This window comes from Copadichromis virginalis, linkage group LG20 (assembly GCF_057382275.1).
Source record: "Copadichromis virginalis isolate Kocher_CV1m ecotype Utaka linkage group LG20, C_Virginalis_male_GT1.1, whole genome shotgun sequence".
In the NCBI taxonomy this organism is placed as follows: Eukaryota; Metazoa; Chordata; class Actinopteri; order Cichliformes; family Cichlidae; genus Copadichromis; species Copadichromis virginalis.
The window spans coordinates 30,660,736-30,675,640 of NC_140637.1; the positions used below are offsets into that span (position 1 = coordinate 30,660,736).

Sequence of the window (14,905 nt, forward strand, 5' to 3'; positions counted from 1 at the left end):
AATAAATCAGTAAAGATAGGAGGTGAAGGAGAAAGGTACAAGGGTTAAAACAGTATAGAAAAATCACTAATAGGGTGGATAGAGGAGGTTGGAAGAACATAAGAAGAGGAATTAAAAGGAAAAAATGAATAAAAACAGAAAGAAGAATTATGGACATGTAGAAAACTGAAAACAGAGAAGTAGAAACTAGACAGAAATGAGTAAAGAAGGCAAGGAGTTTACAAGGTGAAATAAGAGATCAAACGAACAAGAAGTATTAAGAATACTCATCTATGTACACAATATGTTTTCTTCTAAGTAAATAAAAAGAAGAAAAAGATAAGAAAAAACAGACAACAAAGAAAATAAAAAAGACACAAACAGTTTGGTCGCCGGTCCTCCAGAGATGCCAAACAAATAAACAACAAATCCTCGGGATGTAGGGATGCCGATGCGAGAGAGATGGAGCGATCAAAGTACGTCTTTCCTCCTCGAGAGGAGTAGAGCCGAGAGGAAATGAGAGAAAGAAGGCGGGACCATTCGGGAGAATGAGGTTGGTGGAGCGCCAGCTTCGCTTTCAGCTCCGCCTCACTCTGGAAAATCCCCGTTAGACGATTAAAGACTGAGCTCCGTTTGCAACTTATTTAATGCAAGGAAACAGGTTTGAAATAAGACTTTGGAAATGTGGTGCAGCATTTATTGTGTCTGTAAGAATGTTTATAATAAACAATCAAATATTTTACTTTCATTTCTTTGGCTTCTCTGCTCTCTGTTCTTTACATTGTGTTGGAATTTCAAGAGGTTTTCAGTCAAATTTATGTAGAAATAACTTTGAGGTTCACAGTCTTGTGTACCAATCAGTCACACATGCCCCTAAATATAACACAGTTTAAATCTAATAAATAAAATATAATGCTGTTATGTGTCTACGCAGTCAAGCACAGGTAGTTACAAACTCAGTAAGTCAACGTAGGGTTTCTCAATCATGTAAAAGTGGCAGAGAAACAGAGAAAGTCTCAGCAGAACGGCTGATCTTACAAAGGTAAAGCTACAAACATATAACACAGGTTGAACGCATCGCAGTTGCAGCAGATTGTGAGTTTGTGTGAGAGCAAAGCATGAATGTGTGTGTCCTTTGCATTGGTCAGTCACACGTGTAAAGCCTGGCTATTCAAAGGCAGAAAGGAAAGCAGCTGAGAATACTGACGGTTAATGGACTTTGTAAGTATCACAGCTCATTAAGACATGAGAGGATTTGACAGAAGACAGTTTTAGCCTCATTCTTTCAGCTGCAGCATCTGTGTGGTTTAATGCTCAGAAAACAAGTCTAAAGAACAACTATTTTTTTAAATCAAATGCGTCAGCTTCTTTTTCTTTTGGCTCGCCTCTTTATGGGTTGCCATGGCAGAGCCTCTGTCACACCACACCTCTGCAGTTCATCCATGAATCTTCTCTGTGGTCTTCCTCTTTTCCTCCTACCTGGCAGCTTCCTATTCATCATCCTTTATCCAGTATATGCACCGTCTCTAAACCATACTTAGGTCTCACTATCATCTTGTAAACTTACCCTTTCACTACAAATCCCCCCTGACACTCGTCTCCACCCACTCCACCCAGCCTGCACTCTCTTCTTCACCTCTCTTTGCGACTGTCTGTTGCTTTGTATGGTTGGCCTCAGGTATTTAAACCTCCACTGCTTGCAGGTTCACAGTTACACCTGTCTCCCTGTCCTTTACACACATATTCTGTTTTGCTTTTGTTCCTCCACTCTCCAGAGCATACCTCCACCTCTCTCTTCTCTAGTCTCTCAATCAACACTCTTAAAGCAAACATTGTAGGAGTAGGAGTACTACGATAACAGATGCAGAGTTTATATGTGCAAATATGATAAAAGTACTGCAAAAAAGTACATATAGGTCCACTGTGTATCAAGACTTACATAACAATCGAACCGTTGTACATTTATCACTAATGCTCATCGAGGGAAGACTTCACATGCTTGTAAAAAACGATGAGGTCCTCCAGAACTAGTGACGCTATTTTCCAGAGAAGTGATTGGGCAGTAGATGATTTCGTACCTGCTCTAGAACATAATCTGGCCCTGAGCAGGTTAGGTCTGCACCAGAAGTTAGCACGGTAATGTACACTGAGCTGCAGATCTATGTAAAATCTTGAGTTTATTATATTTTGAGCAAATATAGATGTAACCTGTAAAGGGAGACGAGAAAAAGAGACACAAGCACACACGGGGAGCTTATTTTGCTGGCCGTTCAGCCATGTTTACTACAGTATTGTTCCCATCTACAGTTATCAGCACAGCTTGTTGAGTTCTTTTTTAACATCGTCATAGATATTTTCACCACTGGTTTATTTTCTGCTCGTTCACTCGGAGGATGTTTAAGCAGCATTATCAAAAAAAAAACTAAGAGCACATCCTTACAGACATACTGTACATACGACACATACAAACCAAAGCACACGTACTCATACACGCACGTCTTAGAATAGCATCACTCTGATATATACAGATATAGAGAATGAGTAAAAAAAACAAGAAAAAAAAGAAAAACTATTTTCAGTTTTTACATCTCAATATAAGAGTCATACCAAAGACATGGCCACCAAGTGAGTAAACAATAGATAAATAGATATAAAACAAATACAAAAATAAATAAACATAAATACTTGCATTAATTGATAAAAGATGATTTGAGTTTTTTAACTCACTGTTTACTTTTAAACATGTTTTTTTGTTCAAGTCTATATATAATCAGCGCACCACTATTAACTGATAATTTTACCTCAACAACAAAGTACTGGTTCATTACCCAATCGGAGAACGCGAAAGCCCGCCCCTCAGCCCCGTGACTGGGTGGTTGACGTATGTATCGTCTGTACATTAGCCGTTAACATCATGTTCGACATGACATGATCACGTGTGACACAGAGTCACTGTTTTCAGCACCATTAACATCGCCATGACTGTCACCATTGTACCAACATCCACAACTTCAGGTAGGACACAGCACTGTCCAGATAAGAAAACTGTAATTATCAAGACTTTTTTTGTTGTTGTTTTTTCTTTTTTTTCTTTAAAATTTGCTTTCCTGAATTTTTCGGACCACCAACGGCTGTGGTGTTAAAAACACGTAACAGTTTTTTAGCATACCTGCAAACCTTGTTAGCATCAGAGCACTGCTTTACTTGCTTTAAACTGGCTACTACACATATCCCTACGACGCCTTCGAGGACTTGTTGTTTGCAGTGGAATTTTAGGGGTGAGGTTGCAGAGCCCCTCAAGTTTAGTTGTATGACACTTTCACATTAGCATATTATGGTGGCTCTCGTGCACATGTGACTTCAAGGGCTCTGGGGAAATTGGCAGAACCATAGACTGCATATGAAAGATGGACGTGGAAGTCTGCATTCATTCTAAAGCAGCCAACCGAAGCGAAGTGCTTGGACCAGTTTCCCATAAGACAGATCTACCGTGGCTCGGGACCTCAGGTCGCAAAAGGCAAAGATGACGACAGCCATTCATTTTTTATACACAGTCTTATAGTCGCAGCACATCCACAAGATCCAAACAAACATTGTGTGGTAGTGAAGTATGAGTAGCAGCAGATTAAACAGACCACAGCAAAAGCTTAGAGAAACTGGGTGTGCTAGAGGATGTTATTCAGGTACTGGCCAGGGATGATTTGGCTCTTATTTGTCTAATACAGGATATGTAACCACAAAGTACATCATTAACCATGATTGCTAAAAAGCAAGTATATAAGCTGCTCGTAGCGATTTGCTCTACCAACTGACCTAAAGTACACAAGAGACTGTAATTTTTCCTACGCTTATTCCTGCAAGACATTACAATAAACTTGTGTACAATCGGCATACAGTTGAATTGAAGCCACACTGGAAACAGAAGCAGGAAGAAACCCCAAAAGTAAAGGGCACACTGCTCCTGTCTACTTGTAATCTAATTACAAGTTATGTTTTCCGGATATAATCTGTCAGGTGAGCTTTTTGAAGGACTACAGTCTAAATGTTGGCACAAATTCGTGGCTGTTTAATGTGGTATTTACTGTGACATTTGTGCCATACAAGTAGTTTTTTGTGCTTGTGGCTGTTAGCCATAAATATAGATCCCCTGAAGACTTGTCAAACCAGAGCAAGTGCACAAACATCTATGGGGTTTATGTTTCAAATACAAATGCTTGTATTTGGTGTGAAGTTGACGAATCACGTGTTCGTTAGACTCTGATGAAGACTTAAAGTCAACACATACAGTGGGGCAAAAAAGTATTTAGTCAGCCACCGATTGTGCAAGGTCCCCCACTTAAAATGATGACAGAGGTCAGTAATTTGCACCAGAGGTACACTTCAACTGTGAGAGACAGAATGTGAAAAAAAAATCCATGAATCCACATGGTAGGATTTGTAAAGAATTTATTCGTAAATCAGGGTGGAAAATAAGTATTTGGTCAATAACAAAAATACAACTCAATACTTTGTAACATAACCTTTGTTGGCAATAACAGAGGTCAAATGTTTACTATAGGTCTTTACCAGGTTTGCACACACAGTAGCTGGTATTTTGGCCCATTCCTCCATGCAGATCTTCTCGAGAGCAGTGATGTTTTGGGGCTGTCGCCGAGCAACACGGACTTTCAACTCCCGCCACAGATTTTCTATGGGGTTGAGGTCTGGAGACTGGCTAGGCCACTTCAGGACTTTCAAATGCTTCTTACGGAGCCACTCCTTTGTTGCCCGGGCGGTGTGTTTTGGATCATTGTCATGTTGGAAGACCCAGCCTAGTTTCATCTTCACAGTTCTCACTGATGGAAGGAGGTTTTGGCTCAAAATCTCACGATACATGGCCCCATTCATTCTGTCCTTAACACGGATCAGTCGTCCTGTCCCCTTGGCAGAAAAACAGCCCCATAGCATGATGTTTCCACCCCCATGCTTCACAGTAGGTATGGTGTTCTTGGGATGCAACTCAGTATTCTTCTTCCTCCAAACACGACGAGTTGAGTTTATACCAAAAAGTTCTACTTTGGTTTCATCTGACCACATGACATTCTCCCAATCCTCTGCTGTATCATCCATGTGCTCTCTGGCAAACTTCAGACGGGCCTGGACATGCACTGGCTTCAGCAGCGGAACACGTCTGGCACTGCGGGATTTGATTCCCTGCCGTTGTAGTGTGTTACTGATGGTGACCTTTGTTACTTTGGTCCCAGCTCTCTGCAGGTCATTCACCAGGTCCCCCCGTGTGGTTCTGGGATCTTTGCTCACCGTTCTCATGATCATTTTGACCCCACGGGATGAGATCTTGCGTGGAGCCCCAGATCGAGGGAGATTATCAGTGGTCTTGTATGTCTTCCATTTTCTGATGATTGCTCCCACAGTTGATTTTTTCACACCAAGCTGCTTGCCTATTGTAGATTCACTCTTCCCAGTCTGGTGCAGGTCTACAATACTTTTCCTGGTGTCCTTCGAAAGTTCTTTGGTCTTGGCCATGGCGGAGTTTGGAGTCTGACTGTTTGAGGCTGTGGACAGGTGTCTTTTATACAGATGATGAGTTCAAACAGGTGCCATTCATACAGGTAACGAGTGGGGGACAGAAAAGCTTCTTACAGAAGACGTTACAGGTCTGTGAGAGCCAGAGATTTTCCTTGTTTGAGGTGACCAAATACTTATTTTCCACCCTGATTTACGAATAAATTCTTTACAAATCCTACCATGTGAATTCATGGATTTTTTTTTCACATTCTGTCTCTCACAGTTGAAGTGTACCTCTGGTGCAAATTACTGACCTCTGTCATCATTTTAAGTGGGGGAACTTGCACAATCGGTGGCTGACTAAATACTTTTTTGCCCCACTGTATTGTCTGACTTTGCCAGAAAGCTTGTAGAATAAATCATCGTTGTACTTGAAAACAGAGTGCCTTGGTTTTGTTTTGTTTTGTGCCATCCCCAGTCAATATCTAGCATCACTTCATAAATTGTATTATTATTATTTTAAAGATCTTCCAATTCCAAGTCCTAAGGTTAATAAATCAGTTAAACTGGCATCATGAGCAGCTAGTCTTCATCACTGCATGGTGCACTAAATGCATTTTGAAAAGCGCTTTCATCAACATACTTCTTAATATGCATCTGGGTCACATAATGTAATGTTTTCTACATCAGCTATCCTTAAAATAAAACCACAGCATAGGTTGAAGTATTTCTGGGATGGCCATAAAGATCAGATCACCTTAAATGCACAGACTAACCCTAAAGGCTTTTAAGTAAAAGGAGAAAGAACGTCTTTGAAAAGAACTTCAAAGAGAGGCTGCCGGAGAGAAAGCTGTTGTGTAAAATGCAAGAGGACAAATGCTGGCTTTGATGCAACTATTTTATATTGCATCAAAGCATATTATATTTCCTTTTAACTGTTCTTCCTTTGGGTGGTGTTGCTGACCCTGCGTGATTCTTTCAGCATCCAGCAGCTTCTAATTAATATCAACACATCCACACCTGGGAGCAGCAGCATTTAAACTTCGACCTCTGAAGCTGCTTACTGATCAGCTCTGCTGGATATGTTCAAGGTGTATCTTCCTGCTGCAGGTCATCGCAACAAGAGTTTAAAGGTGCAAAGAGAATTTCTATGCCAATCTGCTTTTCCTTTCTATTCAACAAACGTACTGCAAATCTATCAGCCTTTGGGGGCAGGGGTACATAAGGATATCCAGAGCAGCAGCTAATGGATATCTGAGCCAGGATTTCCTGCTCTGTCCAGAAGTCTTTGTTTACTATTGCAGATTAATTTTAGAACTGATTGTTTTGAGATTGCATTTGCCAAAATTCAATCCCTTATTTGGTCTATGGACAGACTGTTTACCTGTATGCAACCAAGGCCCTGTGCTAATTTAATAGAAGACCAACAGGACTACAAATTGACTACAAACAGAAAACAAAAGCATCTGCTTCCAGATTTCAGATTCTTCTTATTCTTATGCAGACATCAGTCTGAATTCAAATCTTCAGAAATCTTTAAATCAAAGACCTGATTGTGGATTTATTTTGTAAACAGCGCCACCTTTCACTCGACCCTTGCCAACATCTTGTTTCTGAGAAGAAACGGCACCTAATGCTGACTAGCTAGCTTAATAAAACATGAAGGTGCTTTGCATCTTTAATTGTTCGTATTCAGTTTGCTTTGAGCAAATGTCTGTTATTCACTGTTAAATGTATTCAGCAAAGTAGTGTTGATACCGTAAAGAGTAATTTCTCACTGTTTTCTTTGAAAAATGTTGTTTGTGGAAACCTTCATATTCTACATGTTACGAGTTCTGAAAAACTTTGGATGAGATTTAGAATTTCACAAGAAAATGAAGCTTTTTCACTCAAAAGTCATTCGTCTAACTACAGCTTATTATAACAGCTTATATCTGACATCTGTATTTATTCAACTGTACATCACAGGCCTGTTTGTGGTGAGTTACAGCATGCCATATGGTGGGAGCCATGGCAGAAGTTGCCCACTTTCACATCCTCACATTTAGTCCTGATTTATTTTTTCCAGACGAGTCCTTTCTCGTGTCGGGCATTGACAGCGCAGCTGGGATGTAAACAGGGAGACTTTTGCTATGGCTGCTATCATAACACATATGGATGAGTGAATATATCACATGTAGATGTCAGGCCTACATTTCCATCATCGTGGTCGCATGAGATCGGAGCCAAGCGTACAAGATTACGTTTCTTTTGGGACACGACTGACGGATGGTTGTGAGGGACATGCAACCTTTTGGTGTCATAATTGGACACAAATTAGCAAATATTGTTGTGTTTTATTCTTGCTAAAAGAAATGCACGACTTTATATGCATGTGTTCTTCCATGTTACTGTGATTCTCAAAGTATGAAACATAACAAGTTCGCAATGAGTTGGTGATTGCGATGTTAAAAAATGTCTATTTTTTGGATGCAAAGCAAGATATCTTTGTTACCAAATGTCTGACGAAGGACTGGAAAATGACTTTTTTCAATTTAAGTCCCGACTTTACAAAACCAAATCACACCGAACCAAACTGATTGCATGTCCCATGCATTTCTAGTTTCCTAAACATTCCTCGGAAAGTCTCTGTTGTCTTTCTTGGGTCAAAGGCTCAAGTTCATGCAGCCGACCGCTTCTCAATTATCTCAAACTTCACAACTTAATTTCTTGCAAATTATTTTACTTCTTGTACTGACCGTGCAGGATAAAACAAAATCTAACACACCTTGGTCCCAGGATGAGGGATATTTTCCTTCCCTCAAAACATTTAGAAAAAAAAATTCGAAGATTATCCCAGTTCAGCATTACTCCGCTGACTTCCCATGGCTCATTCATGCTACTTACTCCCGGACTGCTTTGGTCCCAGATTGCGCTTCACATTTTACAATCAAGTTTTGACAGCCTCTCAAAGAGCTGCCCGACACACAGCATCTTCTTTTCGTGCTTCTCTTGGCGTAGATAGTCCTGGGATGAGAACTGATCTCAGGCTGAGCCTTGGTCCCAGACTGCGTTTATAAGTTTAAAAGCCACTGTTGGCTTAAACAGTTGTCTCATATTCCAATACCTCTTTGCTGCCCATCATGCTGCTCCTGTACTGTATCCGGGGGCTGATGCCTGATGTGGTCTCCAGAAGCAGAATGGTCTTGCGCAGACGTCGATCGATAAAGTGCGCATCCCATGCTGGGTATCGCTTTCTCGGGAGGTCGATCCGGATCACGGGTCCCTCATGTGCACGAGATGACGAGGAGGTCCTGTGAAGGAGTGCAGGAGAGGAGGATGGGGAGGGACGTACCTGGAAGACAGGCAGGCAACTGTCTCTGTCCCTCTCCCTGTCCCTTTCTCGCTCCCCGGGAACTGGCTCCCCTGTGTCTTTAGTCCTGGGCAGAGTCCTTGGAGGACTGGTAATGACTATATCCGTTTGGGATCCTTGTGATGGAGTAAGGCAAGCATCAATCACTCCCGCCACCCCTCCTGAACCTACCACGCCCTCGTCAACACATCCTCCCCACTGTGAGCCTAGAACAGGCCCATCTGGGTGCAGCCAGCAGTAGTACACCAACATGAAGAAGGTTCCCAGGGCAAAGCTGCAGGCCACCAGACATACAACCACCAGGGCAGAAGAATCGGCCGTTTGTGGGTCACGGTAGGTGTACCAGGCGGCAGTCAGCGCCACGTTCTCAGCCAGTGTCACAGAGTAGTAGACAGTCATACGGAAACGGCTGGGGCCCTCTTTGACATTGAACCAGCAGAAGATGTAAATGATGCCCACCACCATGTTGTAGATGATCTCCTCCCACTTGGACATGCAGAAGTCAGTCTCACCTTGGATAATCCAAAAGGTCATGACACACCTGGAAAGACAACACAACAATACAGCTAGTCTCGACAACAATGCGCATGGGCCTTATAATAAGATATGATATACAGATTCTTTTGCAAAATTTCAATCAGGTTGTAATAGTATTTTATAACTTTGCACTTTTTGAAAAGGAAAATAGATTAGCCCAGAACATGCTTCAGAATGCCAACAAAGTGGCATAAAATGTTTCTATGTCAAAAGATTATTTTAGGACCCTACAGTCAGCTGTTAGAAAGCTAATGCTAGCCTATGTGTTAATAAGCTACTGTAGATAACAGATGTACATAAGGAATCTGCAAACATAACACATTTCTTAACTTATAGACACTGACATTTGCAGTCAGTTTTGTAGGAACTGAGTTTCAGTTTATTTGTCTTTATTGCCCAAGTTTTAAAATTGAAGACAGTCATGATTCCCACTGGAAGATTGCTAAAGATGCTTGTGATCCCTCACATTTTTCCTCTAGTTCTCCCAGCAGTACCAATTATGAAATCATACAAAACATAAGAATCTAGAAGACTGGCATGAGCTTCAGTGCTCTCCAGATAATGCCCCAGTCAAACAGCCCTAGAGACCATCTGGCAACCACTGGTCACAAGAGATATATAGTGCAGCCATGAAAACTTTGTTGCAACTAGCAGGTTGCCATTGTTGTCAGTAAACACCAACTGGTCAGCAAACAATTGTGAACTACTCGCATGCAGTAGTGTCTGAAAAATGTGCCACAAACTGGAAACAGAGACTGTTCGCCTTCAAAATAATTTTGAAATCTGTTGGTTGCACAACTTTTACTTTCAAGAGGAACATTTACTGTCTCTATTTTCCATCAAACGTTTTCTAGTTTTACAACAGTTCTGAGAGTAAATGGCAAATGTTTGCAGACATGATGATGTCCTCCATGCAAACTACAGGTAAAGCACCCTATTTGAAACCATTTTCACAACTGCCAACAAACTCCAGCAACCACTCACAAACTGGTTGCCGATTAGTCTCTAGGTCTGCATAGCTGAGGGCTTAGCGACCTTTTTGGCAAGCTTCTCTGTTTTCTCTGTTTACAAGTTTACGAGTGGCAAATACTTGTAATTCTAATGACCAACTAACCTTCAATTAGCATCACTGTCAGGATATACTTTGTTTATAGAACCAGTATTGGAAAGGCTCAAAATCACCAGAGCTGTCAAAATACTAATGAGATATTTTTGGACTGTTTTTTACTGTAAACTTTGTTTGTGAGGCCAATAGAAGTGAAATTAACTCAGCTGTTGACATAATTTAACAGAAATCCACAGAATTTTGTCTTTGCCTTAGAATTGCAAATTACTGTATCCAAGTGATGCGAGCGAACAACATGCCAGATTTATTTAAGCCTGCAACAGCTGATTTTCTGGACAAGCTTGCAGCTGTTACCGAGCACTATTTTGTTTCATTTGAGCGATTTCTCCATTGTCCACAAACCAGTGTCTGACATCACAGAGGCTGTGTTCATCTATTAAATAAAATCTGCGCACTTCACAAACATCTGAGGGAAATTAAAGGTCTCTTCAAAAGCTGACTGCTTCTCAGTGTACACCAGCTAATTGCAAACTCTGACTGCATGCTGTTTGGTGCTGAGCAGGATGTGAAGAGAGGATATTTAAAGCTTTGTTACTGAGAAAAGCTGTGAGAACAATCACAGTATGAGAGCAGTAAAAATGAACCAGTAAAGTCGTGAGCTGAACAGCCAAACAATGCGATGCAGCTCGCAACAACGCCCCGAAAACCGAGGGAGTTGCACATTCAGGTGATAGTGCTCTGTAGGGTCTTCACCACAAGTAGCACCTTTCACATTGTGCCATTGTTTTCACATTTGATTTATATCAGTAATATAAAAATATTGATTATAGCTGCCTTGAGTACAGGAAGTCACAAATGAACACTAAGACAAAGGGGCAATACAAGACAGATAACATAAATCTCTCAGTTGTGCCTCAAAGTACATCCCTAAACACAAAGCGATGATATCAGGCAATCCATTTCTAGAGAATTTAATGAATGCTCCTGGCACAGAATATCACATCTAAGCCATTTAAAGTAGAGCGAACACATACAGGAATGCCCGAATGCAAATCATCGCTGGGCATGAGATAAAACGTTAAGACTGACCTTCTCCCTATAGAAGGCTACATTCTTTCAGCACCAATTTGCTAAACCTGCTGTATGAATAATTACAATTAACACTGAAAGTATTTTATAAATTAGGCCCTGCTAAATGTCCCTGCTTGGGGGAAGAACCTGTAAAGTGTGTAGGAAGCTGTTTTCTGCGATTTAACAAGCAAGAACGAGCAGATTAAAAAGGTTTATGTATAAAGGGAATATATTTACCAAACTTGCTCTTTATATATTGTATTACTTGACTTTCTTTAGTTTGATTTTTGTCTACCTGCTGTTGGAATGCAAGTTGACTAATATTACTGGAACAGAGTATAGATTTCTCTCTATAACAAAAAAAATGCAGCAGGTGTCTAATTCTTCCCATTTGGGGTCCAGATTCTTAACATCAGGTCACATATGGCGCACCAGTGGCTGACGATGAATATGCCGAAGTAGAGCTGGAAGACGGAGGCGAAGAGAGCAAAGGCCACGGTCCTCGCCCCAATCGTGAAGAAGTGCCACAGCATCTGGGCGATCACGGCCTTGTAGGACATGGGCAGCTTGTCGTCACGGGAGTCACGGAGGACCTTCTGGTAGGAGGCGATCATCCAGGCCAGTGAGACCAAGGAGGCCGAGGCAGATAGACCTGGACAGAGGGGGGGAAACATAAGAGGACTATAGTTATTAACTTGACTGAATAGCTCATAATAAACAACACCAGTGATATTGTTAAATAGAATTATAAAGCTACCCGAGCAGGGAGATTACATGCTGCAGAGTGGTAGAAAAGAGAAAAAAACCCTAAAAGTGGCATTTTAATTTTGACCTTGGAAAGAGAAACTTTAAACTGCATCTTAAATTTGGATGTCGCAGTGTGTAGATTGTGGGGTGTGCGGATGCAGAAAAGAGTTTGAGATGTCAAATAAAAGGTGAGCTGTTTATCAGGCTGATTTCAGAATCCAAACAAAATCAAAAACGCAAGCAAATTGAAATCCAATAGTCACAGGAGCATCCCGGGACTAACACGAGGAGCCTCAGACAGCCAAAGTACGCTGACTAAACAGATGACGCAACAAAGGGAAGCCCGAGGCTGCACGCAGAAGGCTGATGGGGGTCTGAACACAGGAGGGTAACGAGACAGCTGAACATAATCAAGAGGCATGATGTACAACTCACATCGAGATGCAGCTAACTAGCAAAGGAGAGTAACACTAACCAGAATATCAACAACTGACGAGAAATTAACAGATTGAAGCATGAACACCAAACAAGGCAAAGAAAGGACAACAACAAACACAAAAAACTAAACGGCGAGAGGAGGCTAGAATCACACAACTAAAAGGCTTCACTACACTGGACTAAGAAACACAGACAGCACAAGATCAACTTACAACAAAGGATCAAAATCACTATCAGGGATTCTTCAATGTTAACTAACAGAGGTAGTTTAAATTGCCCCGTGTGGCTCAGTAATGTGGTCAGGTAATTGTAAGCTGATTTATTGCTTGTATTATGAAATGTCTGAGATGTGGTCCGTGAGTTCTGTAACTAAGAAAAAATGTACTTGATAAAAATGTGCCTTCTTTTCTTATCAAGGTCTTCTTTTAGTAATGCTGCTGTATTAGGCGTCTGCTTGGGAGTCCAATTTTGAAAGCACACTGAATCTCTCCCGGTGGGTCAAGAGTCAGATCAAATAACTTCCAGCTTTTAACTTGAATTTAAGTTTAGGGGAGAAAAACAAAGTCCCAGCGATCCAAATTGTCAAACGTGGAGACCCAAGACTGCGGCTACAAGCACTCAGCTTTGGTGTGAGTTCGTGGTGCGCACTCTTGTGAATGTAAATGTAATGATGCTCGTCAGTGACCCGCTAAGCAGTGAGGAAAAATGCAGTTTAGTCTATGTGGAGCAGCCAACTTCTCATCACCAGTACTGATCCTTGAGATCTTTGGTGAAATCAGAGATAATCACATAGATGTGCTGAAAACAATGAGCCGTCTACAGACAGCTGCACTGTTTAAACTGATCCGGAGGAGCACAACCAGAAGACCTCACAGGGGAGGTTGCCCTTTTTAAATCAGGTATGGTTTTGCCTTTTTTTAGTTGGAGTCACAAAGCTTTAGTCCCAGCTTTAATCCTTCAGGTGGGAATACATGTGAAGTACTAAGAACCATCTCACCCTACAGTAGTATGGCTTTCGTTTTTTGAACATGCTCCTACAGTTTTCTCTTTTTTCCCACGCTTGTTCCCCGAGCTTAAAATGTGTTTATTTATTTCCCGCCGTGCTGAGTGGAGGCCTGCTGGAGCATTTCCAGTTGTTTCTTTTTATTTTAATAACTCTGTCATCTTCTAAAGTCAGTTCTTTTTTCTCATTTTGATTTAGGCAAAGGTAAAATGTGTTTTATAACTACTAAGTCTACTAGTGATCTCAATCCATTCCCACAGTGAGTACTATAATCCTGAGGATCGACAAAGGAAGTCCTGACGTCTGGGATCTCTTCATGAGTCTACTGTATGAGGAAAGGGACACTCCCAGGTTGCTAACAGAAACAGGAAGATTAGAAAGTCTGGGATTACTCCAGGATTCAGAGCTGGAGTTGTTCAAGTGATCAGCATAGGGAATGTGAGAGGTTTGGACAATAATAAGGATGAGATTAGTGAACTTACTGGGAATATGGCTGAAACCTTTCTCTGACATCTGGTTTAACTTCACTGACATAAGGACAAACACAAAAAAAGGGTTAGGGTTGCTGGCTGTCAAATTTATCTGGACTTGAACCAGTTTCTACTGAAGTCAAATAATCATTAGCCCGCACATGTAACTTTCAGGCCTGCTGCGAACCGCCCAGAGCACAGTTTAGAATATTAAATATTCATGCGTGTTAATCATGCAGCCTTGTCTCAAATTAGCCGTGAATCACACTGAGAAGGCATTAAAATGTGAGCAGAGAAAGAGCGGCACCGACTTTGCATTTGATTAATCTGAAGATTTTTCTAAAATATTTCTCTTAAAAACTGAGATCAACCTTAAAAAGAAAGTTTAAAGTCAACTCAAAGGTGCAGAGTTTGAACTGGTCCTCAGCTGGAGAGCGCCATTTTTTCACAAGTCAGAAAACTTATTGTGTTTAAAATCTCTTTTTACTTTTTCACTTTTATTAAATTTAAATGCTGTTGCACATGTAAGATTTTCCTAGCACAGCAGGGACACAGCGCTAGGCACATATTTTTGTTTACATGTGACATGTTTCTTTGGTTTTTAATATACTTTTTGTCTTCAGTTTTGCAGTGTTTGTAGTTTGTCTTCTTATTTCTAAACTTGGCTCTCTTTATGCATCAGCTTGTTTCGTCTAACACGAATGGAAATGGGGGGAAATGGCTGAAACTATTAAAAC

At 41.1% G+C, this 14,905-nt stretch overlaps 1 protein-coding gene across 1 annotated transcript in view; it reads right to left on the reverse strand.

Annotated features, from left to right (window-relative positions):
- Window positions 1–5,833: 5,833 nt before the first annotated feature.
- The window catches only part of xkr7b (XK, Kell blood group complex subunit-related family, member 7b), a 111,527-nt gene continuing 102,455 nt past the window's right edge, over window positions 5,834–14,905 (reverse strand). Inside the window, exons 3-4 of the mRNA XM_085444216.1 lie at window positions 11,943–12,162; window positions 5,834–9,377 (exon numbers count right to left, since the gene is read on the reverse strand). Of these exons, the coding sequence (XP_085300342.1) occupies window positions 8,564–9,377; window positions 11,943–12,162 (1,034 nt within the window). The 3' untranslated portion in view covers window positions 5,834–8,563. The remainder of the gene's footprint in view (window positions 9,378–11,942; window positions 12,163–14,905) is intronic.